The sequence below is a fragment of the Salmo salar genome, chromosome ssa06 (assembly GCF_905237065.1).
Source record: "Salmo salar chromosome ssa06, Ssal_v3.1, whole genome shotgun sequence".
Lineage (NCBI taxonomy): Eukaryota > Metazoa > Chordata > Actinopteri > Salmoniformes > Salmonidae > Salmo > Salmo salar.
In genome coordinates this window covers 17,571,572-17,598,608 of record NC_059447.1, presented here as the reverse complement: position 1 = coordinate 17,598,608, position 27,037 = coordinate 17,571,572, and the positions used below count along the sequence as shown (strand labels likewise).

The 27,037-nt window shown below is 43.0% G+C and overlaps 2 protein-coding genes across 4 annotated transcripts; one reads left to right on the top strand and one right to left on the bottom strand.

Annotated features, from left to right (window-relative positions):
• Positions 1-7,127: 7,127 nt before the first annotated feature.
• LOC106606409 (uncharacterized) lies at positions 7,128-20,919 on the bottom strand. Of its 3 annotated transcripts, none has more exons than XM_014202581.2 (4): positions 20,708-20,919; positions 19,365-20,093; positions 18,929-19,075; positions 7,128-8,997 (listed from the first exon to the last, which is right to left on the bottom strand). In XM_014202581.2, exons 2-4 carry the CDS (start codon positions 20,019-20,021, stop codon positions 7,978-7,980), a joined length of 1,824 nt encoding a protein of 607 aa, XP_014058056.2. In that variant the 5' UTR covers positions 20,022-20,093; positions 20,708-20,919; the 3' UTR covers positions 7,128-7,977. The 3 variants fall into 3 exon arrangements, with proteins under 3 accessions (XP_014058056.2, XP_014058057.2, XP_014058058.2); XM_014202582.2 differs by having other exon boundaries at positions 19,365-20,121; positions 20,708-20,918; XM_014202583.2 differs by having other exon boundaries at positions 20,827-20,910.
• LOC106606404 (RNA-binding protein with serine-rich domain 1) lies at positions 20,727-26,788 on the top strand. The gene is made up of 7 exons (XM_014202571.2): positions 20,727-20,995; positions 21,560-21,706; positions 21,912-22,079; positions 22,396-22,501; positions 25,004-25,157; positions 25,745-25,886; positions 26,236-26,788. Coding segments are annotated over exons 1-7 (819 nt in total). The 5' UTR covers positions 20,727-20,993; the 3' UTR covers positions 26,336-26,788.
• Positions 26,789-27,037: the final 249 nt, after the last annotated feature.

Below are 27,037 nucleotides of genomic sequence, written 5' to 3'. Positions count from 1 at the left end.
CCCTGGCCTTCACCCTATTTCATTGTGGAGCTAGAGGAGTTAGAGCCCTGTCTATGTTCGTAGATAAGATGAGAGCACCCCTCCAGCTAGGATGGAGTCCGTCACTCCTCAACAGGCCAGGCTTGGTCCTGTTTGTGGGTGAGTCCCAGAAAGAGGGCCAATTATCTACAAATTCTATCTTTTGGGAGGGGCAGAAAACAGTTTTCAACCAGCGATTGAGTTGTGAGACTGCTGTAGAGCTCATCACTCCCCCTAACTGGGAGGGGGCCAGAGACAATTAATCGATGCCGACACATCTTTCTAGCTGATTTACACGCTGAAGCTATGTTGCGCTTGGTGACCTCTGACTGTTTCATCCTAACATCGTTGGTGCCGACGTGGATAACAATATCTCTATACTCTCTACACTCGCCAGTTTTAGCTTTAGCCAGCACCGTCTTTAGATTAGCCTTAACGTCGGTAGCCCTGCCCCCTGGTAAACAGTGTATGATCGCTGGATGATTCGTTTTAAGTCTAATACTGCGGGTAATGGAGTCGCCAATGACCGTCTTGTATCCTGCCAGAACAACTACTTTCTTGGGTCCAAAGTGAATCGTAAAGATGGAGCCATATTTCTTGGAGAGCTGGACAGACAAAGCATACATAAAGTACACAGTTATGCCTCGTAGTCATATATGAAGAAGCACAAAATAGGACATCACATATGGCTTGTTAAACAGGGGTTTACAGTTGAGGTCAGACCTGGGTTCAAATACTATTCACTGTATTTTAAAGACTTAAAAAAACATTTCAAAATATCTATTTAGACAAAGCTTCTTACACTATGTATTTGAAACCAGGTCTGTTTTGTTAACAAGATCCCTGAATGAATATTCCTAGGGTGCATCTCAATATTCTAAAGTGTCCTCATCTCTTTCCTTGCAACGCTTTGGTCACTGTCACAAAGTATTTTGACCATAGCCTGGTCCCAGCAAAAAACATCTGGGACCAGGTTACTTGGGCAGGACATATCTATTGAAATACATTACAGAATAGAGCATTAAACAACATTCACCAGCTAAAAGCATGTACAATGTGCGGAAGTCCGTTCTATCAGTTTGTTTACTGAACTTTTCAAACCTGGTGAAATGGCAAGAAAACTATATAAGTGAGATAAAACAGATAACATCTCACAGATGAAATCAACAACCTCATCATGTTTTGTTCTGAAAGAAACGGAGGACTACATCTTACCTCGCAGAGAGAGCAGTAGGGCTTCTTGAGATCCAGCTGGAGCATGTTACCAAGCAGGGGCAGTGGCCTGGGTCCTGGAGGTTCCTTCCGCTGTTCCTCAGAGCTGGAACCAGAGGAGTGGAGGTAGAGGACCAGCAGAAACAGCACAGTGCCCAGCAGTGTCACCGTGCTGGGAGCCTGGAGGAGAAGACCTCCCATAAGAGCCATGGATGTAAGATCAGACAGTGATGTGGTATTGGGAAAAGAGAGTGCCCAACATAACGACTGGCTTACATACAGTTGAAGTCGGAAGTTTACATACACTTTTAGGTTGGAGTCATTAAAACTCGTTTTTCAACCCCTCCACAAATGTTTTGTTAACAAACTATAGTTTTGGCAAGTCGGTTAGGACATCTACTTTGTGTATGACACAAGTCATTTTTCCAACAATTGTTTACAGACAGATTTTTTCACTTAAAACTCACTGTATCACATTTCCAGTTTACATACACTAAGGTGTCTGTGCCTTTAAACAGCTTGGAACGTTCCAGAAAATGATGTCATGGCTTTAGAAGCTTCTGATAGGCTAATTGACATCATTTGAGTCAATTGGAGGTATACCTGCGGATGTATTTCAAGACCTACCTTCAAACTCAGTGCCTCTTTGCTTGACATCATGGGAAAATCAAAAGAAATCAGCCAAGACCTCAGAAAAAAAATTGCAGACCTCCACAAGCCTGGTTCCTCCACAAGTCAGCAATTTCCAAATGCCTGAAGGTACCACGTTTATCTGTACAAACAATAGTACGCAAGTATAAACACCATGGGACTACGCAGCCATCATACCGCTCAGGAAGAAGACGCGTCTGAAAAGTGCAAATCAATCCCAGAACAACAGCAAAGGACCTTGTGAAGATGCTGGAGGAAACAGGTCCAAAAGTATCTATATCCACAGTAAAACAAGTCCTATATCGACATAACCTGAAAGGCTGCTCAGCAAGGAAGAAGCCACTGCTCCAAAACCATCATAAAAAAGCCAGGCTACGGTTTGCAACTGCAAATGGGGACAAAGATTGTACTTTTTGGATAAATGTCCTCTGGTCTGATGAAAGAAAAATAGAACTGTTTGGCCATAATGACCATTGTTATGTTTGGAGGAAAAAGGGAGAGGCTTGCAAACCGAAGAACACCATCCCAACCGTGAAGCACAGGGGTGGCAGCATCATGTTGTAGGGGTGCTTAGCTGCAGGAGGGACTGGTGCACTTCACAAGATAGATGACATCATGAGGCAGGAAAATAATGTAGCTATATTGAAGCAACATCTCAAGACATCAGTCAGGAAGTTAAAGCTTGGTCGCAAATGGGTCTTCCAAATGGACAATGAACCCAAGCATACTTCCAAAGTTGTGGCAAAATGGCTTAAGGACAACAAAGTCAAGGTATTGGAGTGGCCATTACAAAGCCCTGACCTCAATCCTATAGAAAATTTGTGGGCAGAACTGAAAAAGCGTGTGCGAGCAAGGAGGCCAACAAACCTGACTCGGTTACACCTGTTCTGTCAGAATGGGCCAAAATTCTTATTCCAACTTCCAACTTATTGTGGGAAGCTTGTGGAAGGCTACCCATAACATTTGACCCAAGTTAAACAATTTAAAGGCAATGCTACCAAATACTAATTGACTGTATGTACATTTCTGACCCACTGGGAATGTGATGAAAGAAATAAAAGCTGAAATAAATAATTCTCTCTACTATTATTCTGACATTTCACATTCTTAAAATAAAGTGGATATACTAACTGAGCTAAGACAGGGAATTTTTACTAGGATTAAATGTCAAGAATTAAATGTCAAAAACTGAGTTTAAATGTATTTGGCTAAGGTGTATGTAAACTTCCGACTTCAACTGTATATGTGTGTGTGTGTATATATGACTAGCAAGCTGTAATGGAAATTATATGATTAAAGGTTTGACTAAATGATTTCAATCAGAAACCATATAACCAGTTGAAATGTATTAGGTAATTATAAGGCTATAATAATATGTTAAAAACTATAATTGAATACTGTGTGTGAGGAGATGGTTTAAGACTAAGACACTGTTACCACTTCAAAATGAACAGGGCAGAGTTGATAAGACGACCTTGGGAAAGGAACAGGAGAAGAGGCCTCCCTAAATTAGGGAGAGAAACAACGGCCTGGGAACGGCTTAGTTGGCAGGAGATTAGAAGACAGGTGGCAAGGTTTGATAAGGAATGTATGTGTACTGTGGAAAAATACAGCCGCCTAAAGCGGGGTGGAGTTCTCTACTGATGTAAGTTTATTTGTGTGTGTGTGTGTGTGTGTGTGTGTGTGTGTGTGTGTGTGTGTGTGTGTGTGTGTGTGTGTGTGTGTGGTAATATAAAAAGGCTGTGTGCATTGTATGAATTTTAGAGCTCTCATAAATAAACGTTTTGACCATTGTAGGCTGGTTCTCCGTCTGCTTCATTCAACCAGAATCTTACACACTCTGGTGGGGTAGACTGAGTAGTTTTAAGTTTGGTTTAAGAACATTGATAACTTAATTCCCGTAACACAAGCATACTTCTTAGTTCTAGCTAGCAAATATGGTTAACACTAACTATCTAGCTAGCGCCAGCAGGAGTGGAAGTTTGGCTGCCTACTTTCTCTCCGTGAGCGGTACCAGTTATGAAAGGACACTTGAAACAAAGTCTGCATTTACACAGGCAGCCCAATTCTGATCTTTTTCCACTATTTGGTCTTTTGACCAATCAGATCAGCTCTTTTGCCAACAATTTGGCAAAAGACCAGAATTGGGCTGCCTGTGTAAACGCAGCCAAAAAGTCTTGCTTGAAGTAAAGTTGTTTACAAACTGTTCTCTAGCTGGCTGGTGGCTAATTTAATCTTCTCCTTGTCCATTGACGTTAGCTAGTGGTTAGTATGAGCTACTAATTACTATTTACATATAATACATTTGGGTAAATTTGGGCACGATAATCCAATATAGCACCTTTAAGCTTTCTTGTCCTGTTTAAAGGTACATAACACTAACCGTGTCAGTTATTGATAACCGCTAACGTTAGATGATTGACTCTGCTAAGCTTGGATACACCTCAAAGATAAAATGGCTTCTGATTAGCCTTTGACTATTTGGTTAGTAATGTCAGACGGCTCCATATGTATTGCTAATCAATAATACACTTCATGATTCTGCTTGACATCGGCAGTAATTCTGCAAATTTTTGTTAAATCCAAAAATCCTGGAGTCACTGTCATTCACCAAAATAAATTACATTGAACCAAAGTGCAATAGATGTTGAATTGCTGTCTGCGCTCAGTTGGAAGCAATCACTATGTAGAACATTCAACTAGAAGATTTCATCAAAACTGTTAAAGGCTCAAAGTGGAATTGACAGCATTTAGCAACATGAAATATTTGTAACACCTTTTTTTTAATATTCTGACAAGCGAGTACTTAGATATGGTCATTTTTACATTATCATAAATGTATACAATGTTTGGGAATGACATATAGTAAGGCATTCGTGAACATTATATAGCAATAGAGTCGGAAAGCGGCCGTGCATTTGGACAATGACACAGAATTAAATAAAACCGAATAAAAACATCTGTCCTGTCCAGGACCGGATCCTACACAGACCGGTGCGCCATAGCCAATCAGAGCTACAGTAGGCCTATATGCAAATAAGCCAGTTGCCACAAGGCCAGTGTTTCCAACTTAGCGACTTTGTCGCTATATTTAGCGAGTATTCAGAACCCTCTAGCGACAGATTTTCAAAAAAGTGACTAGCGACAAATCTAGTGACTTTTTCTGGTGTTATTGGAGACTTTTGGAGACTCTGACGTGAAAGCACAATTCCTTCTTACTCTTCTCAACGAGCAGCCTGTCCCAAAGCACTTACAGGCGGCCCAGTCCTCGCACAGCAGTCCCTCCCAGCTGCAGTCAGAGCAGGAGATGCTCACCCCTCTGCGTCCAGACTGCAAATAAATCACGCATGCGGGAAGCCCCCACTGACTTATCCCGCCCTGGTTTACATAAAAAAATAATAATAATTTAAAACTGAATTAGGGCCAGACTAGTTACCATAATTTTCTCACATTGCCATTGACAGTTTATTCTATTGTCTCTTTTTGGTCCATTTAGATTTTATACAAAAAAAATGTATAAAATGTTATGGTTAAAAATGTTCATGTTTTACTGTGACTTGTTGTAGGCTCCTAAGTGGACCATAAGGATAAAAACCAAACCAAATTAAGAAACAAAAAACAAAAAAATAAAATAACTCTGCCAGAGTGTCTTTTTTGGGTCACTTTTGTCGGTCCCAAGCCCGGATAAAGGAGGAGGGTTGGAATTGTGACATTAAAAAAAACAAGAATCGACAGAAGAAAGTTCATTTGTAGTTCTAAACATATTTAGGGTGTTTTTTACTCACTTTTTGTCTCTCCCACGACATTATTCCTCTCTCCTACAGCATCCATCACAATTACATGCACATGGCCAATTATGCAAATTAGGTGATGACGTCATTTAGGGACTTTTAGGACAGCCAATAGCTACTTTCCTTACTGAGGACTTGGTAACACTGCAAGGGCCTGCAATCATTCACTTTGCTCTCCCTCAATTACCTATGCACATCAACAAGATCAACAACTAATGCTAGTCACAGCGAGATGAGCTAAAATCTAACGAGGGAACATTAGATAAACGCTCTCAAACTTTTTCAGCTAGTTGGCCGTCAAAATTGCCCTGATAAAAGTTGGGGAATAGTAGCCTGCTCGTCCTTCTGCAGCTTGCCTGTCAATGCAAGCATGTCCCTACCCACATTTTGACAACGGAATGGGAACTGGCCTGCCCACCCTTTTGATCGATGCCAAATATATTTGACTGACAACTAAGAGATATGCTAACTGGATAACAGTCGTTCAAGTTCAGCTTAGCTAGCTAACCAAATGACAGCTGCAGCATCTCTAGCTGTAGCCAACGAAAAACAATATGATGGGGGAAAGTTGGTCACTCACCCACTCCTCCAATGAAATCACGGACCAGACATAACCTATTTGTTTTTTGTTTTGTACGTGCAACTGCGATCCAAACTGGCCATTGTTTTCTTAGGAGAAATATGGCCCTTTATAATGTCCACTTATGTACATAGGATGCTGTCGCATTTTAATATATTAAAACCAGAGATAAATAATATTATTCCAGCCTTTGTACTATTGTGCACAATATGCTGCAACCAATATCAAAAAGTATTAACTCCAAATAACAACTTAGCTTTGGATTGTTGTAACATTTAAACGTAAAACATGTTATTCCTTTTTTTGCACTGCATGGATCACCGGTGCAGTTGACTGCAGCACTCTAAATACTGTATACTGTAGTTGAGTAGCCAACCTAGGTTACGGCTCAAATGTTGCTGTAATAGGCCTACATGTTACTCTCTCGTGTTGTGTTTTGTTGAAGGTTTAGTTTTTTGGTTAATCATTGTCAAGCGTTAAAAACCGAAGCCAGACTGCAACATTTTAGAAGCCTAGCTAGGACTGTGGCATGTCTGTACACCCCCCCCCCCCCCCACCCCAATGGGTGGCGGGAGCAAACAATGTACCAGACCAGCTGTCATTTAGCAAGAAATGTACTACCAAGAAATGTATTGGTGAATTATATTAATTATGCATTGAACTGCATTCATATATTCTGCAAACAATGCCTTAGGTCATGGATTTTTTTTGTAAAATATAACCTATTTTTAAAAAGTCTTGTAAAGTTGGTTTTGAAGCATGAACTGGGAATTTGATATTTTGACTGATATGATTGTCTGTTTGTTTCATATCTGCAAAGTAGTTAAAAGGCTATCAGTTCCACTGTAACACTGCCATAAATATTACAACCAAAATAACTTCCTAATTTGTTGGATATTATGTAGCACTTTATTCAAGTACATTTAGTTCTGTACACAGACAGGACATTCTGCACTTTAAGGCTGGTCTAGCAGAAGGCAGCAGAGCTTTATGCTCTGTAAAGACTGATGGCAACAGAATCAAAATGCATTATTAAAATGATAAGACATGCTTCTATATTGCTCTTTGATAAGTGTTTCATGTAAAAATGGTAGATAGCCTCGAGGACAAATGTTCCTTTCAGAATGGACAATGAAGTGGTATTCTTTTCTATGGGGATATCACGGTTCTAAAATAATGACACATGCTTCAAAAACATAAGAAATCCCTTAAAAACCCAAGACATAACATGTACTGAAACATTTGGCTAAAGGAGAGGTAGTGGATAATTAAATGTACAAATGTGAACAGAGCAGAAGCAACTTTGGATTTAAACTATGGAACAGAACCCTATGGGGTTGGTTTCCCAGACACCAATTTAAGCATAGTTCTGGACTAAAGCACCTTTTCTAGAATTTCCATTATACATTGAACGTGCTTTTAAGTCTCGGACTAGGCGTAATCTGTGTCCAGAAAACTGTCCCTATAAGTCTGGATATGAGTGAACTAAAGCCTTACATGCTGACCACACCGATCGCGTTTATATCCCAGGACAAATTAGCTAGCAATAGCAAGCTAGCTAACTAAATTGACATAAATGTTTAATGCTTTTCGACCTATCCCCAAATGAATATAGTTGGTTCAGAGTTCGTTTTGATATTTCAACCTGCGTGTCCTGATTGCGTCTGGTGTGGGTGGACAAAATCAACATGCGCGCGATAGCGCACGCACGGTCTGGTCAGCATGTTAGAGTGCCTCCACTTTAATGATGTTGAGCTGGGTTTCCTGTGGGGAGACTGTGATGTCTGAGTCCAGGTCAACAGAGGCCTGGGTGGGGGCCATGCAGTCCTGGAGAGCTCCCTCTGTGCTGGTGCTGGGATAGTCTGTACTGTCTGTTCCTCTATAGGACTGTGTGTGTGACTGCGTGTATGTGGTGGCGTAAGACTGTGTGCATGAGGGCATGTGTGTTTGAGTGTGTGGCTGCTGTGTGTAGGATGACGAGTAAGGCTGTGTGTGCGCCAGTGTGTATGTAGGGGTGTGTGTGAGTGGGAGGCTATCGGTACTGCTGCTGCCCGTCTGGAAGCCGTTGATGCCATGGGGGCTCTGTCCGGACAGTTTGAAGGTCTCTATGGTCTCCAGACTGGAGCTGTCCATCCCGTTGTAGCTGGGCTGGGCCTGGCTGCACTGAGCATACCCTCCTTGGCTGAAGGGGAATGTGTCCTGGCTGTAGGAGGCAGAGCCTGAGGCAGGTAAGACCGGGGGTGGGGGAGTTTTGGGATGCTGTCGCTGGTGGAGGCTGGTACAGGGTGCCTCCAGTCTTGAGGCCAGGGTCTGCAGGGTGCTGAGAATCTGCCTCTGGACCTGGGTCTGCTGGACCTGCTCCCTCTCCAGCCGGTACTGCTGCTCCACCAGCATGCGCACCGCCAGGCTCAGGCTGTGGATCTCAGAGCCCAGGGTCTGGACCTGCTCCTGGAGACCACCACCCCCTCCCCCGCATCTCCCTCCGGTCTCCTGGTGAGCTGCCTGCTGAGGGCTGGGGTTCCTGTCTCTCCTGAGAAGGCTCTGGTTCATGCCCTGGCTCCCAGGGCTTTGGAGGCGGATGACAGGGCTACTACCCTGGGAGGTGGGTGGTGGTGGTGGGGAGTTAGGGAGCCGGATGCCCACACGGGGAGGAGCAGGGTGTGGGGAGCGGACAGCTTGGCCACCGACTCTCTGCTGGAACATCTGTCTGGGAACACTGGCTCCTTGCTGGCCATCCAAATTCCTCTGCAGAGTACAAGTCCATTGTAACATGGGTCAGTTGTAACAGGCTAAATATATCAAATTAAAACCTACTTAGAAAGCTGTTCCATGTGCCAATGATTGGTTAGTCTTTACATGACTATGAAGTTTAATTTAAAAACAAATTTATCCATCAATTATCTTTGGTTTCATTGACAGCTTTGTTTTGAGGCCATGTTTTAAAATATATTTTTGCTGCCTCTCTATTTTTATTATTGACCTTTGGAACATTCTCTATGTATCGACACATATTTTATCAGTAAGATAAGGCCTTTTGATTGGTATAGTTGATGACAATAATTGTTGTATTTTTTCACAAGACTCCCATGATTGGGGTTAGTTGTTGTAACTCATTGTTACAACTTACCCCTTTACCTAAAATTATATAGCATTTAGACACATGAACATATTTATATAAAATTTCACTTCTTTACATCAACTCTGGCAATGCAACAATGCAACCTTTGAAAAAAATGTAAATGTCACATTTTTCATTTTGAACGCTAATACTAAATATAGTTTTTCAGCTATTCAGTTTCTGGTCAATATGACAAGCCTAACTCGTTTTCTTTGTCAATTCTGTGTATTTACTGTTTTTAAATCATACCATTGTTGAATTACCCCTAATGTTTTACCATTAAAGACAGTGTTACAACTGTCCCTGCTATTGGGGTAACTTTCGGACCTTGGGTCTAAGCCAGAATTGTGAAAAGTATACATGGAACTGTAGCCTACCTTTAGTTAGCAGACAAAATGTAAGTTGTTCATGTGAAATTCTGAAATCTTTAAATCAAACAGTGTTAAATAAAGATGTTTAAAACAACTTCAAAATGTGTTACTCCTGTCCCTGACCTTCCCTACTCATATACTGTAACAAAACACTTTAACTGTCGTACTCTTTCCAAGAAATGAACAGAAATCCAACAAAAGGATGACCAAACACTCAGCGCATGCCACGTGTTGGGAGGAACTGCATTGCCTGATGTAAACTGATCAAAACGAGTGTTTGCTCAACCTTTTGTTTGATTGAAAGATGTACCACTGTTAAACTTTTGTAATACTGTTAATTTCAATAGACAACTTAAAGATAAATTGTTGATTGTGACGACTCTCCCACTCTGTCTGCCGAATTCTTTCTCTTTGCTCTTGTTTTCCTTAATAGGATGTCAGTGGGCGGCGCCGGGAGGGTCGTCAGTGAAATGGGACACACCTGGGCTCGGGTGTGTCCCGGGATAAATACACCTCTTTCCCATTCATTGAGGAGACTCTCTCCATGCAGACACACTATTAGATTTTGGTTGTGGCACCGGTCAACACCCTTCATTATCACATTTATGTGTGCAATCACTCACAATTGTATTTAGTTCACGTCAGTTAAATATTTTGTTATTCCTTATCGCCATGTTGTCTCCCTTTCTGTTACAAACTTCGAGCTGGTTTGTGACAAGTGGGGGCTCGTCTGGGATCTGAAGGTTGGTTCCTAGACATTTTGGCATATAGCACTTTGCTGCATTATAAAGGACTAATACTCGTGTCGTTTGGCTTACTAGTATTTGTGTTTTGGAGAAAACGTGGAGTTAATGTTTGAGAACTCTGTAGGTGCTTTGTTTGCATCTTTTGTTACAGCTTTTGCGGTGTAATGTTTGGTGCCCAGTGTTGGCTGCCTTTTTTGTTTGGTAAACTTGCTACTGCAGTGGATAGTTTGCTGTGTGCTGCGTTGGAGAGAGTACATAGGTTCGTTTCCAAGCCCCTACCCAGGCTGAAGACTCTTGCCCTACTCGCTGTTGGGACATCGGTCTGAGGTGAGCACAATCGGCTGTGTACCTCGGTGGGAGATTTGGGTAGGGTAGTGAAACTTACTACCCAGAGCTATAGTCTTTCTTTTTCCCCTGTTAGGCTTAGTGACGTGTTTCATTTTGGAATACGTTGGGCATGGTTAATATTTATTTTTGTGTGGTGTCTGTGGACTGAGCAGTTGTCTCGGGGGCTCATCCGTGGCTTGGTGGAATCTGCCAGCGTGCTGGGTGTGTTTTTTTTCCCGTGCCGGCGGGCTACAGTGTGTAATTACCTACCTCAAATCCGCAGACTAGGGTTGAGTTATTGTAGGTTTTGGGGAAGGTCCATATATCATCTCTTCTGTGGTGCCCAGTGTGATTGTCATTTCTCTTGTGGTCCGGTCTGGTGTGCTCAGCAGAGGGGAAGAGCGTGATAATTTTTGTATTACTTGTGACTATGGCGTCTTACGTAGACACGTTCATTCGCTTTCCATCAGAGGAACTGTTAGAATGATGTACTAAAGAACAGCTGTTGAAGATTGCTGAACACTACAATGTTGAAATGAGTGGAAAATGTCTAAAATTCTTCTGTTGATATTGAAGGCCAATCTGGAGTGGTATTCTTGAAGTTACCACTGGGGCAGCTTCTGACGAGGACTCGCCGTCTCCCCATTTCGTTACAATGGCTGCTCCATCTGTTAGCCATATTAGTCTTTTTGAACAGCAGAAAGAACTGCTTCTGTTACAGGTAAAGTATGACAAGGAATTGGAATTTAAACAGGATTTGGAGCATGCAAAAATAAAGCTGCAACAAGAGCGGCTTGAGTTGGTTAGGGAAGGAAAGCTCTCAGGGGAGAGTTTGCTCTGGGAAGATGACCCAGATTTACCTAGGGGTTGTTCCTCTTTTGGTCGTACCCCGGACACATTTGATATTGTTGGAAACTTAGTTGTTGACAATTTTATGAGAAGGACCCTGAGACATTCTTTTCATTGTTTGAACGTGTTGCTGACGCAAGGAGTTGGCCTGATTCTGACCGCACTTTAATGTTGCAGTGTGTTGACTGAAAGCGCAGGAAGCATATTCAGCTCTTAGTGTGGCTGACAGTGTCAGTTATGATAAGGTTAAAACGGCTGTGTTACAGATTTACAAATTGGTTCCTGAGGCTTACCGCCAACGATTTAAAACTTTAAAAAGGTATGATTAACACTCATGTTGAGTTTATCTTCAGTTTAATCGCTGGTGTTCCGTCCTCTGCAGTTATGACTTCCAAGGGCTGTGTGATTATGCTAGAGAATTTAAGCACACAATCCCTGATCGGATAGCCACGTACATTAACGAATGAAAAAGTAAAGACTGTCGCTGAAGCTGCGGTTTTGGCAGACGAGTATGTTTTGACTCGCGTGTCTTTGCAGAGCCCCGTATTCGGAGTGAGTGGGGGTGTTTGGAGAGATTTGGCCTTCGCTCACCGACATGCTCTGGTTCACGGGCAGAGTTTCATTCAACTAGGGTTGAGCCTGACTCCTGTGGTAAAGCTGACTTTGGTTAAGAGTGTCACTACTGTCAGGGTTCAGGACATTGGAAAAACGAATGTCCGGGTTCTCAGGGCTAAGGGTAAATTCAGTACTTGCGCTTACGTTATATCTAAGCCTACGGCGTTAGCAGCGCCTGTCCCATATCAGTTCACTCCTGATACTGGCTCAGGCCCAGGGGCATGTGAAAGTCCATACTGACCCAGACTATTTACCTTTCATTACGGAGGGTTTTGTCTATGTTAGGAAGTAACGACCTAGTGCCAGTGAAGATCCTGAGAGACACAGGTGCCTCTGAGTTGTTTGTGTTGGAGTCTGTTACCCTTCTCTGCTGAGACTGATTCGGGGAATAGAGTTTTAATTAGGGGAGAAGGTTTAAACCCTGTCAGTCCCATTGCATAAACTGATGTTGGATTGTGGACTGGTGAGATTGTTGTGGGGGTGCGTCCTTCGTTGCCTATTGAGGGTCAGGGGCGGAAATCCCGGGGGGGGGACACGACCCCCCCATCCTGGGAAAAATGATTTGTCCCCCCCAATATATCACTGAAACATAACTGTAATTTAAATAATATTAATAATACGCAATGAAAGCAATTGTGCTGATTAGACACTTAATAACCTCTATGGGACCGGCGGGACGAATTCGTCCCACCTACGTAACAGCCACTGCCAGCCTGTGGCGCGATTTTCAAAATCTTAAAAATCCTATTACTTCAATTTCTCAAACATATGACTATTTTACAGCCATTTAAAGATAAGACTCTCGTTAATCTAACCACACTGTCCGATTTCAAAAAGGCTTTACAACGAAAGCAAAACATTAGATTATGTCAGCAGAGTACCAAGCCAGAAATAATCAGACACCCATTTTTCAAGCCAGCATATAATGTCACCAAAACCCAGAAGACAGCTAAATGCAGCACTCACCTTTGATGATCTTCATCAGATGACAACCCTAGGACATTATGTTATACAATACATGCATGTTTTGTTCAATCAAGTTCATATTTATATCAAAAACCAGCTTTTTACATTAGCATGTGACGTTCAGAACTAGCATACCCCCGCAAACTTCCGGGGAATTCGCTAACATTTTACTAAATTACTCACGATAAACGTTCACAAAAAGCATAACAATTATTTTAAGAATTATAGATACAGACCTCCTCTATGCACTCGATATGTCCGATTTTAAAATAGCTTTTTGGTGAAAGCACATTTTGCAATATTCTAAGTACATAGCCCAGGCATCACGGGCTCGCTATTTAGACACCCGGCAAGTTTAGCACTCACCATAATCATATTTACTATTATAAAAATGTCATTACCTTTTGTTGTCTTCGTCAGAATGCACACCCAGGACGTCTACTTCAATAACAAATGTTGGTTTGGTCCAAAATAATCCATCGTTATATCCGAATAGCGGCGTTTTGTTCGTGCGTTCCAGACACTATCCGAAATAGTAAAGAAGTGTCACGCGCTTGGCGCAATTCCTGACAATAAAATTCAAAGTATTCCATTGCCGTACGTCGAAGCATGTCAACCGCTGTTTAAAATCAATTTTTACGTCATTTTTCTCGTAGAAAAGCGATAATATTCCGACAGGGAATCTCCTTTTCGGCAAACAGAGGAAAAAAATCCCAAAGGCGGGGGCGGTCGGGGTCACGCGCATAAGCTAGTGTCTCTTGATGGGCCACTTGAGAAAGGCGATAATGTGTTTCAGCCTGGGGCTGGAATGACGACATTCTGTTTTTTCCCGGGCTCTGAGAGCCTATGGAAGACGTGGGAAGTGTCACGTTAGAGCAGAGATCCTTAGTAAATGATAGAGATGGCAAAGAAGTTCCAGAAATGGTCAGACAGGCCACTTCCTGTAAAGGAATCTCTCAGGTTTTGACCTGCCATTTGAGTTCTGTTATACTCAGACACCATTCAAACAGTTTTAGAAAATTTAGGGTGTTTTCTATCCATATGTAATAAGTATATGCATATTCTAGTTACTGAGTAGGAGTGGTAACCAGATTAAATCGGGTATGTTTTTTATCCAGCCATGTCAATGCTGCCCCCTAGCCCTAACAGGTTAATAGTGCGTTTTTAAGTTTCAAAAGATTGCGACCCCGCCCTTTGCCACAATTGTTTTGATCCACTGCCAGTTCCTTAGCTTGCTACGTAACTGCCGTGAGGTTCATCCAGTCAATCGCGAACACACACACTAGCTGAATATGCAGAGCTAGCGCGCAAATATTAACTATTAAGCTAGCTAGTACCTATTCCATTTATGTGGCGTCGTCAAAGATGGAATCAGCACGCAGATGATGTAAGTTAGTGCTTCAAAGTCCCTGTGATAAGGTTAGCGATAAACTGAAGTCCAAACTGAACAGAACTACACTCTTCTACCAGTGTCTTAAATATATTTAATGGTCTCGTTGCAAAAGCTAAATTGTCGCAAGGGAACTTTTTATTTATTTTATTTCACCTTTATTTAACCCGGGTAGCAAAAATTATAGCAAACACCACTGAAACTGAATTGGTGCTCGCTAGCTTTGCAAATTCAGCTATTGTTGGAAGCCAGCCAATATGAAACAAACTCTTAAAATTACAAAAGGTTGCAGCATATGTTGTGTAAATGGTGAACTCCTACAGCTGTCAACTCATGTCATTTTAATCCGTTTCACATTTGCTAGCTACCTTTTAGATCGAAGCCCATATAGAATGATTGAAGATGATAGAAGCCCATCTCCTACTGTAAATAACCTACACACTGTGTAGCCAGCCAGGTAGAAAAATAAAAGACGGACATCAGAGTATTTTTCAGTACACCAAAACGCATAGTAAGAACCCTAGTAGCCTAATATCTCAAAGACTAGTTGATAAAATGTTCATAAGAAAGAAATGAAATTCTAATGGAAATGTTTCACAATGATGTCATTAGGTAGAGCAGGCAACAGATGGCACACAGACAGTAGAGTTGGGGACAGATATGCAGGGACAGACTGGCAGAGACAGGGAGTCTCAGGTAAGTTTGTTAGTCTTTGTTTGGCAACATTATGAAAGGTTCTCAATTTTTTTTGACTTGTAAAATAGGAACATAATTGGAAAATGCCATGGATACCCCCACTCTCAACTTAAACTGGTGACTGAACTAAGATTTGTTAAAGGCAATGGTATTGCTATTGTGATTAGTTGTGTAGTTTTGGGTACCGGTAGTTAGGAGTACGGCAAACACCTTAATTCTTTGGTTCCTCAATATACATTTACCATATTACAATGTAGGCTATGTGTTACAGCACTACTTTTGGTGTCCCCCTCAGGAATTGCTCTTGAGAAAATTTCATGTAATTGTCCCCTCCAAAGTGGATATCAGATTTTCGCCCCTGTTGAGGGTATTGACGCTATCCTTGGGAATAACTTGGCTGGTGAGTGTCTGGCCTACTGTTTCCATCTAGTGGTTTCCGCTAAGCCGTCATTTGTAGAGATTCCTGATGAGTGCACAGAGTTTCCCAGAGATGTTTTCTACGTGTGCAGTGGCGCGTTCTGAGTCGTGGCGACCTGGTCACTGCGCCGGCAACGAGAATGGCACAAAGAATTCTGTCACTACTTTCCCTGTACCCTGCGCCGATCTAATCAAGGCGCAACGGGCTGACCCCACATTAGAGTTGCGTGACCAAATTGTGCCTGTGGAACAGTTGGGAGATGTCGCCCATGGCTATTTTCTCCAAGAGGACGTTCTGATGAGAAAGTGGGTGTCTCATGGTAATTGTTTTGTGGGGGAGGCTATTAAGTCAGGTTGTACCAGTTAAGCTTTGTGGGTTGGTGTTGACGACTTCCCACAACGTTGCTGGACATATGGGTGTGAGGGAAAACCTTCAATCGCATATTAAGACATTTCTTTTGGCCTAGGTTAGAGGGATTTTTCTGAGTTCAAAACTTGTCACATCTGTCAATTAACTGGTAAACCTAATCAAGCTATTAAGCCGGTACCACTGTTTCTTATTCCTGTACTCAGCCAACCTTTTGAGTCTGACTGTTGGTCCTCTGCCTCGTTCTTAAAAAAGGTAGTCGTTACCTGTTCACTGTAATGTGTCGGACCACTAGGTTTCCTGCTGCCTATCACGGCTAAGTCTGTGCTGAAAGCTTTCACTGTTTGAAATCCCTAAGGTCATTCAGAGTGATCAAGGATTTAATTTCACCTCTAATCTGTTTGGTCAGGTTCTCCAACAGCTCCATATTAAACACAATTTGTCTAGCACCTATCACGCGCAGAGTCAAGAAGCGCTGGAACGTTTCCATCACACTTCAGTCTTTGAGAGCTTATTGTACTGAGATGGCTTGGGAGGAGTTGCCTTGGTTACTGTTAGCCGCTAGGGAGGTTTCACAGGAGAGCACGGGTTTCAGTCCAAATTACCTTGTGTTTGGACATAGGGTGCGTGGACTTCTATCAGTTCTCCAGGATGACTGGAGGTCTCCTGAGCCCCCTCAGTCCCTGTTATTTTGTGTGATTTCGCCTGTACGCCGCTGGTGAAATGGCTAAAGAAAAGCTATCATCTTCACAGGACAGGATGAAGGGCATATTTGATCGCCGAACTGAGCCTCGTCACTTTAGTCCAGGTGGCCAGGTTCTTGCTCTGCTGCCAATTGTTGGTTCTCCTTTTCAAGCCAAGTTTCAAGGTCCATATACGGTTGTACACTGAGCAAAACTATCTAGTTGCCACTCCAGAACGGAGGAAAGCACACCAACTGTGCCATGTAAATCTGTTAAAACCCTATTATGCACGTTCCTCTGAGGCTGAACAGTGGGAGTCTACAGAGGACGGTAAACTTGTTATTTTGGCCGATACCGTTATTTCGCTGGGTTCTTGTCATGCTAGGTCTGTGCATGGGGAGGAAGATGTTCCTGGTCCTGACGATTGCATACTGCAGGGTAGATTGAAAAATTCAGAGACACTGGATGTTTTAGACAGGCTTCTCACTCATTTACCTTTTGATGGGCGGGAAGAGATGGTCGGTCTGATTCAGAGATTTCCAGGTTTGTCTTCTGATACATCTACACCTACAAAGTTAATAAAACACAATATTGACGTTGGGGATGCTGACCCCATTAGTCAGCGGATCTATAGTTTCTTCAGCGAAACGGTGTTGTCTGGATGCTGAGGTCAGGTACATGCTGGAGAGTGATATAGCAGAGCCTTTCTCAAGTTGGGCTTCATGTATCTTGTTCAGTAAACTGGATGGGACAAACAGATTTTGTACGGACTACCGTAAGGTAAAGTGTCACTAAGCCAGATTAATTTCCTCTTCCTCGGATGGAGGACTGCGTTGGTTAGGTCGGAGCAGCTAAGTTTGTGCAAATGTGACCTGTTAAAGGGCTATTGGCAGGTGCCACTGACGAGTAGGGCATGTGAAATCTCTGCCTTTATTACACCCTCTGGTCTGTACTCGTATTGGGTTATGTGTTTCGGCCTGCGTAATGCACCTGCCACTTTTCAGCGACCTTATGAACAGGGTTATCTCCGGTCTGGCCGGGTGCCCTGGACGATGTAGTGATATATGCAGATACTTGGGAGGAACATCTGTCACGTGTTCAAGCCTTGTTCCACCGCCTAGCTGCGTGTCGCCTCACGATCAATCTGGCTAAATGTGAATTTGCTCAGGTGACCTTTACATACCTTGGCAAGGTGGTTGGGCAGGGTGAAGTGCGTCCTGTTTGGGCTAAGGTGGTAGCTACTGATGCTTTTCCCCCACCAACTACTAAAAAGGAACTGATGCGTTTCTTGGGAATGATTGGTTATTACCGTAGTTTTTGTAGGAACTTCTCTACTGTGGTCACTACCATGACAGATTTACGTTTACGTCTGGTCTTCTCATTTTCAACAGGCTTTTGAAGATGCAAAGAGGTTTCTTACCTCAACTCCAGTGCTGGCTGCTCCTAGTGTGGATTTGTCATTTACCTTGCATGTGGATGCTAGTCATGTGGGGGCAGGTGCAGTTTTGCTGCAAGCAGATGTCTCTGGTGTTGAGAGGCCTGTTAGTTTCTTTTCCAAAAAGTTTAACCATTATCAGTTGAACTACTGTCATGGAAAAGAGGCGCTAGCACTCATATGGGCACTACAACACTTCGAGGTGTATGTTGGGTCGGTCCATGTGTCCTAACCAGAGGATAATGAGATGGTGTTCATTTTTACAAGCATTCCATCTCAATGTGTGGCACATCAAAGGGACAGAATGTCGTTGTTCTTTGCTCTTGTTTTCCTTAATAGGATGTTGGTGGGAGCTGGAAAGGTCGTCAGCAAAATGGGATACCTGGGCTCGGTTGTGTCCCGGGATAAATACCTCTTCACCATTCATTGAGACTCTCTCCATGCAGACACACTGTTAGATTTTGGTTGTGGCTGTTTTATTTGTTTGCTTTGGCACCTTTCAACACCCCTCATCACATTTATGCACGCAACCACTCACTTGTATTTAGTTCAGTTAATAAATATATTTTGTATTCCTTATCTCCACGTTGTCTCCCTTTTTGTTACGAACTTCGAGCCGGTTGGTGACATTGATGAATCGACACTATTTAAAATAATTGTGTATATTATGGTGAGTTTCCTTCGCCTTGTACTCACCGCTTGAGTAAGCCTCTGAGCGACTGGGTCATAAGACGGTGGTTGATCTGCTGCCACAGGTCTCTGGACATCAGAACCAGGAGCATTAGACTGTTCTCTTCTCAACAGAGCTGCTACCTGCTGGTAGGACTGATAAGAGTCTCTTGTCTGGGGGGGGAGAAAGGATCCAATCAAAGCCTAGAAATGACATGATCACCACAGTAATGACACCTCTCATTTGATCATTCGTTTCAAACCAGGGTTGTTCAGAAAGTGTACTGTGTGGGGGTACTACCTGAACATGTTCAACAAGAAATTCATTTTTTTTTACTGAAACATTTCAAAAGGATTGTAAATTAGTCTGGGTACCAGTCTGTTTCTGCTACAATTCAACTCCTTGACATGCAAAATAACAGAGTACAAGGAGTGGAATGTTAGCAAAACAGGTTCTGCCTACCTTTGCTCTATGAGACAAAGCCTTATCCAGAAGCCTTTTGCGTGCTGCCAGTATGGGGTTAGTAGCTGGCGAGGGTGTGGCTCTCTTACGCATGTAGGTCACAGCCGCTGCTCCTGCGGGTGGAAGACCCCTCTGTTGAGAGTTCTGAGCCAATGATGTAACACTGACAATCTGGATGTCCTCATCCTCCTCCTTGTTCCCGTCCTCCTCCTTGTTTCCTTCCTCCTGTTTCTCTGTCCTGTTGCTCTGTCCTCTGCTGGCGCCTTCGCCTCCTGTCCCAGACGGCCCCTGACCCCTGACCTCAGGAGGAGTGGAACCAGGACACTGCTTGGCGAACTCTGACGCCGCAACATAGCCTGCGTGGCGTGATGCCTCCCGCAGTAGATTCCGTATTTGCTGGTCGTTCCAGCCCTCCCGGCTTCCACCATCTCCCCTCCCTGCCCCAACCCCAGGTGTGGTCTGTGGCTCTAGGGCTGCAGCACTTTCACCACCCCTCTGGACCTTCTTCCTCTGGAACTCCTTGAGGTACAGGTAGATGGCCTGGGCAGACACCCGGATATTCTCCAGCTCCAGCACCGCCTTGATCTTGCGGAAGCTCAGGCCCGCCTGCCGCAGCTCCACCACCTTGCGCTTGGCAGCATCGTCCAGACGGCCCATGGTTGGTCACTCACTCCAGGCTGCTCCACTCCACAAGAGCCCTTCTCCAATCGGGACTTAGGCTACTTCTATCTGTTGAGACAAGAGAATTCACTACTAACTGTAGTAAATAGAGCATTTGGAATTAGACTTTCAAACACATAAATACATTAGGCTAGTGTAGTTAAACTGATCAGAAATCACACAGATGGCACCAATTCTATCACATAATCTTCTTCACCTGAAACCTCACATTGACAGCTAGCCTGACATTAAAAGCAATTTAACTTGTGAAGGACAGGACTCCAGGCAAAAATGACTGATTATTTTTGGCAATAGACATAAATTATTAGCTAGATTTAATAAGCTAAATAAACAGAATACATAAGCCAATAGAACACGGCTGGCAGTGTGTCCTAGCCTCTGCCACAGACTTCCACCTGAACTAAGATTGGAAGCCGTAGCGTAGTCTACTTTTATTACTCCACCGGTCCCAGCAGTCTAGCATCAACGTTGGGACACTGTGTACTGTCCATTGTCTAGCTAGTAAATATTTTAGCTAGATAGCATCAAACCTGTCCCACAATGTGAACACACAGGTTAACGGTCCTAACCTAACGTTGAAGAAAGGAAAGGATTTTTTTCTAGACAGCTAACTAACGTGAGCTAGTTCTAGCTAAGAATATTTGATCGCGGTGCCAACTCACCTCAATACGATACTGGACGTTTTCAGCTCATTTGAAAATGACCCATATCGTTCCCTTTAGTGTGCAAGCTAAATCGTTAGGGGAAAACAAACATTTTTAACAAGTAACTATTAGCTAACCTTACTGGTAGAACCAGTGGTCGAGGGTTGATAGCTAGCTAAAGATTTTCATATGAATGTTGACAAGAAAAAAGGTGGAAAACGTCGTTTAGGCGACAACGTCATCATTACGCGTCAGATTTAGCACAGAGGAACGAGTGGTTGAGACTGCTTCCGACTCGAACGAAATGTACGTATTCTGGGTTTATATAAGTATTTCTATTCCATATTATGATCTTCTCAGTGTTGACCATTTTGGCATTACATTAGATGCATTTTAATGCTTGAGCTACACAAACAGAGCAGGGCACAACGTTGCTAATTAGCTATCGTTTCTGGCCTTGCTTGTTCTATGAATGGAGGAAGGCAATGGCGGCCGCATGAACGCAACAAATAAACAGTTAGATAGCGTTTGAAGATGAAGAACTTAATAATGCTGTTCGGTAGCGATCTTACTAGTACTGTGTCTACACTTTCTTGCACACTGCACGAGCTAGTTTATGTCCATATTAGTTAGTTCTCTTAGTTAGCCCTACATTCTGATTATTTAGCTAACGCTAACGTTAGCTAAATCACAATTGTATTTAACCAACATTGGAGAGCAAGCTAGATAGTTTATTGGTGATGAGTGAATAAGACTGTTATACTGCAACTGCCCCTGGCTTATTTTATAATGCAAGTTAGCAGTATTTATCATGTATTCATTCTTTTTAATTGCATCTAACTTAATTGATATTTTTTTTCACGTACTTAGGGCACCGTCACCCACAAAGCGTAAGGAGGAGGAAAAGTCAAAGGACCGGGGAAAAGAGAAGACTGCCACTAAAGAAGGGGGGGACAAGGAGAGAGGCAGGGAGAAGGGCCACAAACGACGCAGTGCATCCACTGGGAGCAGCAGCAGGTGAGATGCCTCCCCTTGCTCTTTCAGACTCTGTATAGTCTTTAACTACCTCAAACAGTGCTTTAGGACACACTAGCTAGGGCTTTTCACACTGCCAAGCCAAGCTGGAATGCCCTATGTTCCAAAGTGGGCCACGAATTTCAGATGGTACCTCCCTGTTCTGCTCAGTTTCCATCTGTTTGTGTATGTATATCTTACTACCCAGTTCCAGCAGCAGCTCTGGCTCCAGCTCTGGTTCCTCCAGCGGCTCTAGTTCCTCTGGCACCAGCCGCTCTGGGTCTTCCAGGTCCAGCTCCTCCAGCTCATCTAGTTCCTCTGGGTCGCCCGACCCCGGTCGCCGCCGCCACGACAACCGTCGCCGCTCCCGCTCCGCGTGAGTACTAGCTGATACATTGTGATTGTGGTCCTAAACAGTGTCTGCTCATCGGGACATTCCCTGGGTTCACATAGTATTTGAAATCGTCCAAATATTTTATCTTAGTCTAGGACAATGGAACCAGTGGCACACACTGAAAGTAGTTGAAATATGTCAAATACTATTTGAACCCTTGGTCTGGTTGAGAATGCCGTTTTATCATGATCAAAATGGTTCAGTTGTGGGAAAAACTACAAGTTTGTCCCGCTTTAAACAGTGTCTTTTCACTTAGTAAACTCTCATGGTTTTGTAATGACTGTCCATTGTGCTGCAGGTCCAAAACACAGAAGAAGGGGGATGACAAGGAGCGAAGGAGAAGGAGCCCGAGCCCCAAGCCCACCAAAGTTCACCTAGGAAGGCTGACCAGAAATGTGACCAAGGTGAGGGACTACACGACACGGCTCATCCTAGCTGTGTTTCTGGGCTTTCTACAGTTGGTGTGCAAGTGTAAATAAACCCAAATTCAACAATGGGAATTTTGTATGTAAAATGTATAGATATTTTTGAAGTCACACTTTACTTGAAGGTGGTATAATACACAAGGAATTCATAACACCTTTCTGAGTGTTGCAGTCAATCATTAATAACAACCTTCATAACACCTTTACGAGTGTTGCAGTCAATCATTCATGAAGACATTCATAACACCTTTATCATTCATAAGGAGTTTTCAAAATAAAATATCAAATAGATAGATCTTTATTTCTCCATTGTTCGATGGAAATGTGTGTTTTTGTGCCACAGTGCCCAACCCTCGGACACACTATTGACATAACAGGCTGGGAGCAGCACAGTGTTAGCGGTTAGTAGCAGTTGTGTATCCTCTCATGATCTCACAATTTTGCAGGGTGCTTGGAATTGTCAATATTATTGTATTGAATTATGAACTATTTGAAAATATCCGGGAGAAGGCAGTTAAGAGTACCTGGCCTAGAGCGAATTCTGAAGTACCGATCGTATATTAGGCTTACAGCATGTTCTTTTACAAAATTAGCTAGGAACATTAGGGGGCTAGGTACTGTGGCTGTGAAAATACATATTGTTGTACAGTGGATAAATAAAGATATATGCACACACACACACACTACCGGTCAAAAAGTTTAGAACACCTACTCATGCATGTGTTTTTCTTTTTACTGTTTTCTACCTTGTAGAATAATAGTGAAGACATCAAAACTATGAAATAACACAAGGAATCATGTAGTAACCAAAAGTGTTAAACAAATCAAAATATATTTGAGATTCTTCAAATAGCCACCCTTTACCTTGATGACAGCTTTGCATACTCTTGGCATTCTCTCAACCAGCTTCACTTGGAATGCTTTTACAACAGTCTTGAAGGAGTTCCACATATGCTGAGCACTCGTTGGCTGCTTTTCCTTCACTCTGCGGTTGGACTCATCCCAAACCATCAACATTTTTTGAGGTTGTGTGATTGTGGAGGCCAGGTCATCTGATGCAGCACTCCATCACTTTCCTTCTTGGTAAAATAGCCCTTACACAGCCTGGAGGTGTGTTGGGTCATTGCCCTGTTGAAAAAACGAATGATAGTCCCACTAAGTCCAAACCAGATGGGATGGCATATCGCTGCAGAATGCTGTAGCCATGCTGGTTAAGTGTGCCTTGAATTCTAAGTAAATCACTGACAGTGTCACCAGCAAAGCACCCCCACACCATCACACCACCTCCTCCATGCTTCACGGTGGGAAATACACATGCAGAGATCATCCGTTCACCCACACCGCGTCTCACAAAGACACGGCGGTTGGAACCAAAAATCTCAAATTTGGACTCCAGCCCAAAGGACAAATTTCCATCGGTTTAATGTCCATTGCTCGTGTTTCTTGGCCCAAGCAAGTATCTTCTTCTTATTGGTGTCCTTTAGTAGTGGTTTCTTTGCAGCAATTCGACCATGAAGGCCTGATTCACACGGTCTCCTCTGAACAGTTGATGTTGAGATGTCTGTTACTTGAACTCTGTGAAGCATTTATTTGGGCTGCAACCTGAAGTGCAGTTAACTCTAATGAACTTATCCTCTGCAACAGAGGTAACTCTGGGATTTCCTTTCCTGTGGCGGTTCTCATGAGAGCCAGTTTCATCATAGAGCTTGATGGTTTTTACGACTGCACTTGAAGAAACTTTCAAAGTTCTTGAAATGTTCCGTATTGCCTTACCATCATGTCTTAAAGTAATGATGGACTATTGTTTCTCTTTACTTATTTGAGCTGTTCTTGCCATAATATGGACTTGGTCTTTTACCAAATAGGGCTGTCTTCTGTATATCCCCCTACCTTGTCACAACACAACTGATTGGCTCAAACACATCAAGAAGGAAAGAAATTCCACAAATTAACAAGGCACACCTGTTAATTGAAGTGCATTCCAGGTGACTACTTCATGAAGCTGGTTGAGAGAATGCCACGGGTGTGCAAAGCGGTCATCAAGGCAAAGGGTGGCTATTTGAAGAATTTCAAATATCTTTTTATTTTATTTTTTACTTACTACATGATTCCATATGTTATTTCATAGTTTTGATGTCTTCACTATTATTCTACAATGTAGAAGATGGTAAAAATAAAGAAGCCATGAATGAGTAGGCGTTCTAAAACTGTATATACTGATATTTTGGGATATTGAAAATATATTTCACAGTGCTTTAGATGGTACAATGATTCTCTACACTATAGCCTACATTGCTTGTTTTGTCACACAAACTGAAAGTAGTTGAACATTTTAGTATTTTAGCAGCTATGTATAGCGGAGTGATTTCTACATGTTGCGACTTAAAGTAAATATATACTTATTCTCTTTGAAGGAATTGTATGTCGAGACCATGTCATCAGAGATAAATGTTGAAGTCATTTTTATCTTCTGTTGAACAGGACCACATCCAGGAGATCTTTGCCACCTACGGCAAGATCAAGATGATTGACATGCCAGTGGAGAGGCTCCACCCAAACCTGTCCAGGGGCTACGCCTATGTGGAGTTCGAGACTCCAGAGGAGGCCCAGAAGGCCCTGAAACACATGGATGGTGGTACGAGGGCATCTTGGGCATGTTCATTAGGCCACAGCGTAGTAGAATGTTTTGCAAATGAAAATGAGCAATTCTTATTGGACAGGTTCAGATAGTTCCTCTTGGTTTCCGGTCGTTTTGTGCCTACTGTACACAACCTTGTAGACTGTAACTATAACAGACCTGGTACATACTTTTTTGAGCTACAAGTAATACACTTCCATTGTAGCCAATTAAACCTGGCTGTTACACTGGTTGCACGAACAGCACGTGACTGGAGATTAGCTGTGAGAGGCTTTTTAATTTTCTCCCAGTCAATGTGTGACTCACGAAGGATAAACGCTTAGTGGTTTGTGCTTCGTCCGTGATACCAGCTTCCAGTGGAGCAGCTAAAAACATACAATGATGGCGTTCTTTCATGCGAACGCTATGTCCCCAATGTATCATCTCTGGAAGACAGTGCAGAGCCTTTGTTGGACTATTGGCTAATCCCTTGTACTGCTTTGTGTCAGTCTGAAATCTCAATGTTTTGGAGTTACATTTTAACAGAGATGTTTCTAGTATGACGTTGAGGTTTGTGCGTATTTCTGTCTTTCCTCTGTTCCCAGGTCAGATTGATGGTCAGGAGATCACCACCTCTGCCGTGCTGGCTCCAAGGATACGCCCTCCCCCTCGTAGACAGTCACCCCCACGCAGAATGCCCCCACCTCCCCCCATGTGGCGCCGCACCCCACCTCGCATGAGGAGAAGGTTAGTGTTGGGGCCCTGGTGGGTCTGGTGGTCTGATAGCCCTGCTCTGATAGCTCTAGCCCATGTTATGGTGACCTGGACGTCCTGGATTTATAGTACAATACTGGTAACAAATACTTGGTTCAATCACCAATTTCAACAGTAATTTGAATCCTCCAATCTGACCTACTGTCCTGAGAACATTACTGTAGTGTTTAAGAGCGTCTGCTAAATGACGTAAATGTAATTCTCTACTCCTAGCGCCTCTAGCTCCTTGTGGTGTAATATGTTGACCTGTTGATAGTTTCTTCAAATGATGCAATATAAAGGTACTTTACTGACACAAAAGTGATGCTTTGTTTACCTGCAGGTCTCGGTCACCAAGGAGACGGTCCCCCGTGCGCCGACGCTCCAGGTCCCCGGGGCGCAGACGTCATCGTTCCCGGTCCAGTTCCAACTCCTCACGGTAGAGGAACAACGCTACCCACCCGCCCACCACAACAACCTAGGGTGAATGTATTTTCCATGAATTCTCGCATCCTGTCCCCTCGTCTCTTCCTGAAAATGCATTGGAGGACAGAATCGGAATGTTCCTTCTCCTCCAATGTGCTTTGAGGTGGCGAGAAGAGAGGATGAAAGGAATCAAGGAAATACAATTGAGCTTGTACCTCAAAAGAATTTGTCTGAAGTGAACAGTCTAGTTTCTTTGTTTGTCTCATTACGTTTTTCCAGTTTTCATTTTAAGGTTCCCACACAGTCGTTCAGATTACTTGTTGATCGTCATGTCCTTTGTTATCCAATCAGAGCTCAGGCTTTGTTTTATTACTAATGATTTGCTCAAGATGTGTAGCCTGTCTTTTTACCACCGTGTACTGATTTTGAACATGCTTTGAAAATAAAAAGGAAGAAACTTCAACCTCAAACTGTTTGTCAATTTCTGTGTCTTCTTTAAATCTATATGCCAGCCTAAGTTTGACTAGCTAGAGACACATTTCTATATTTAGCCATATAAGAAACACATGCACACATTTAAAAACAGTACGCTACTTGTCCTTTTATGGATAAAATGTCTAGCACAACTAGCTGTGTTTCTATTGAACACTTAACACATTTTTGGATTCCACCTCTGTAAAAGTCCTTTCCCTGATGACACCAGTGGAGGAGCAGTGTCA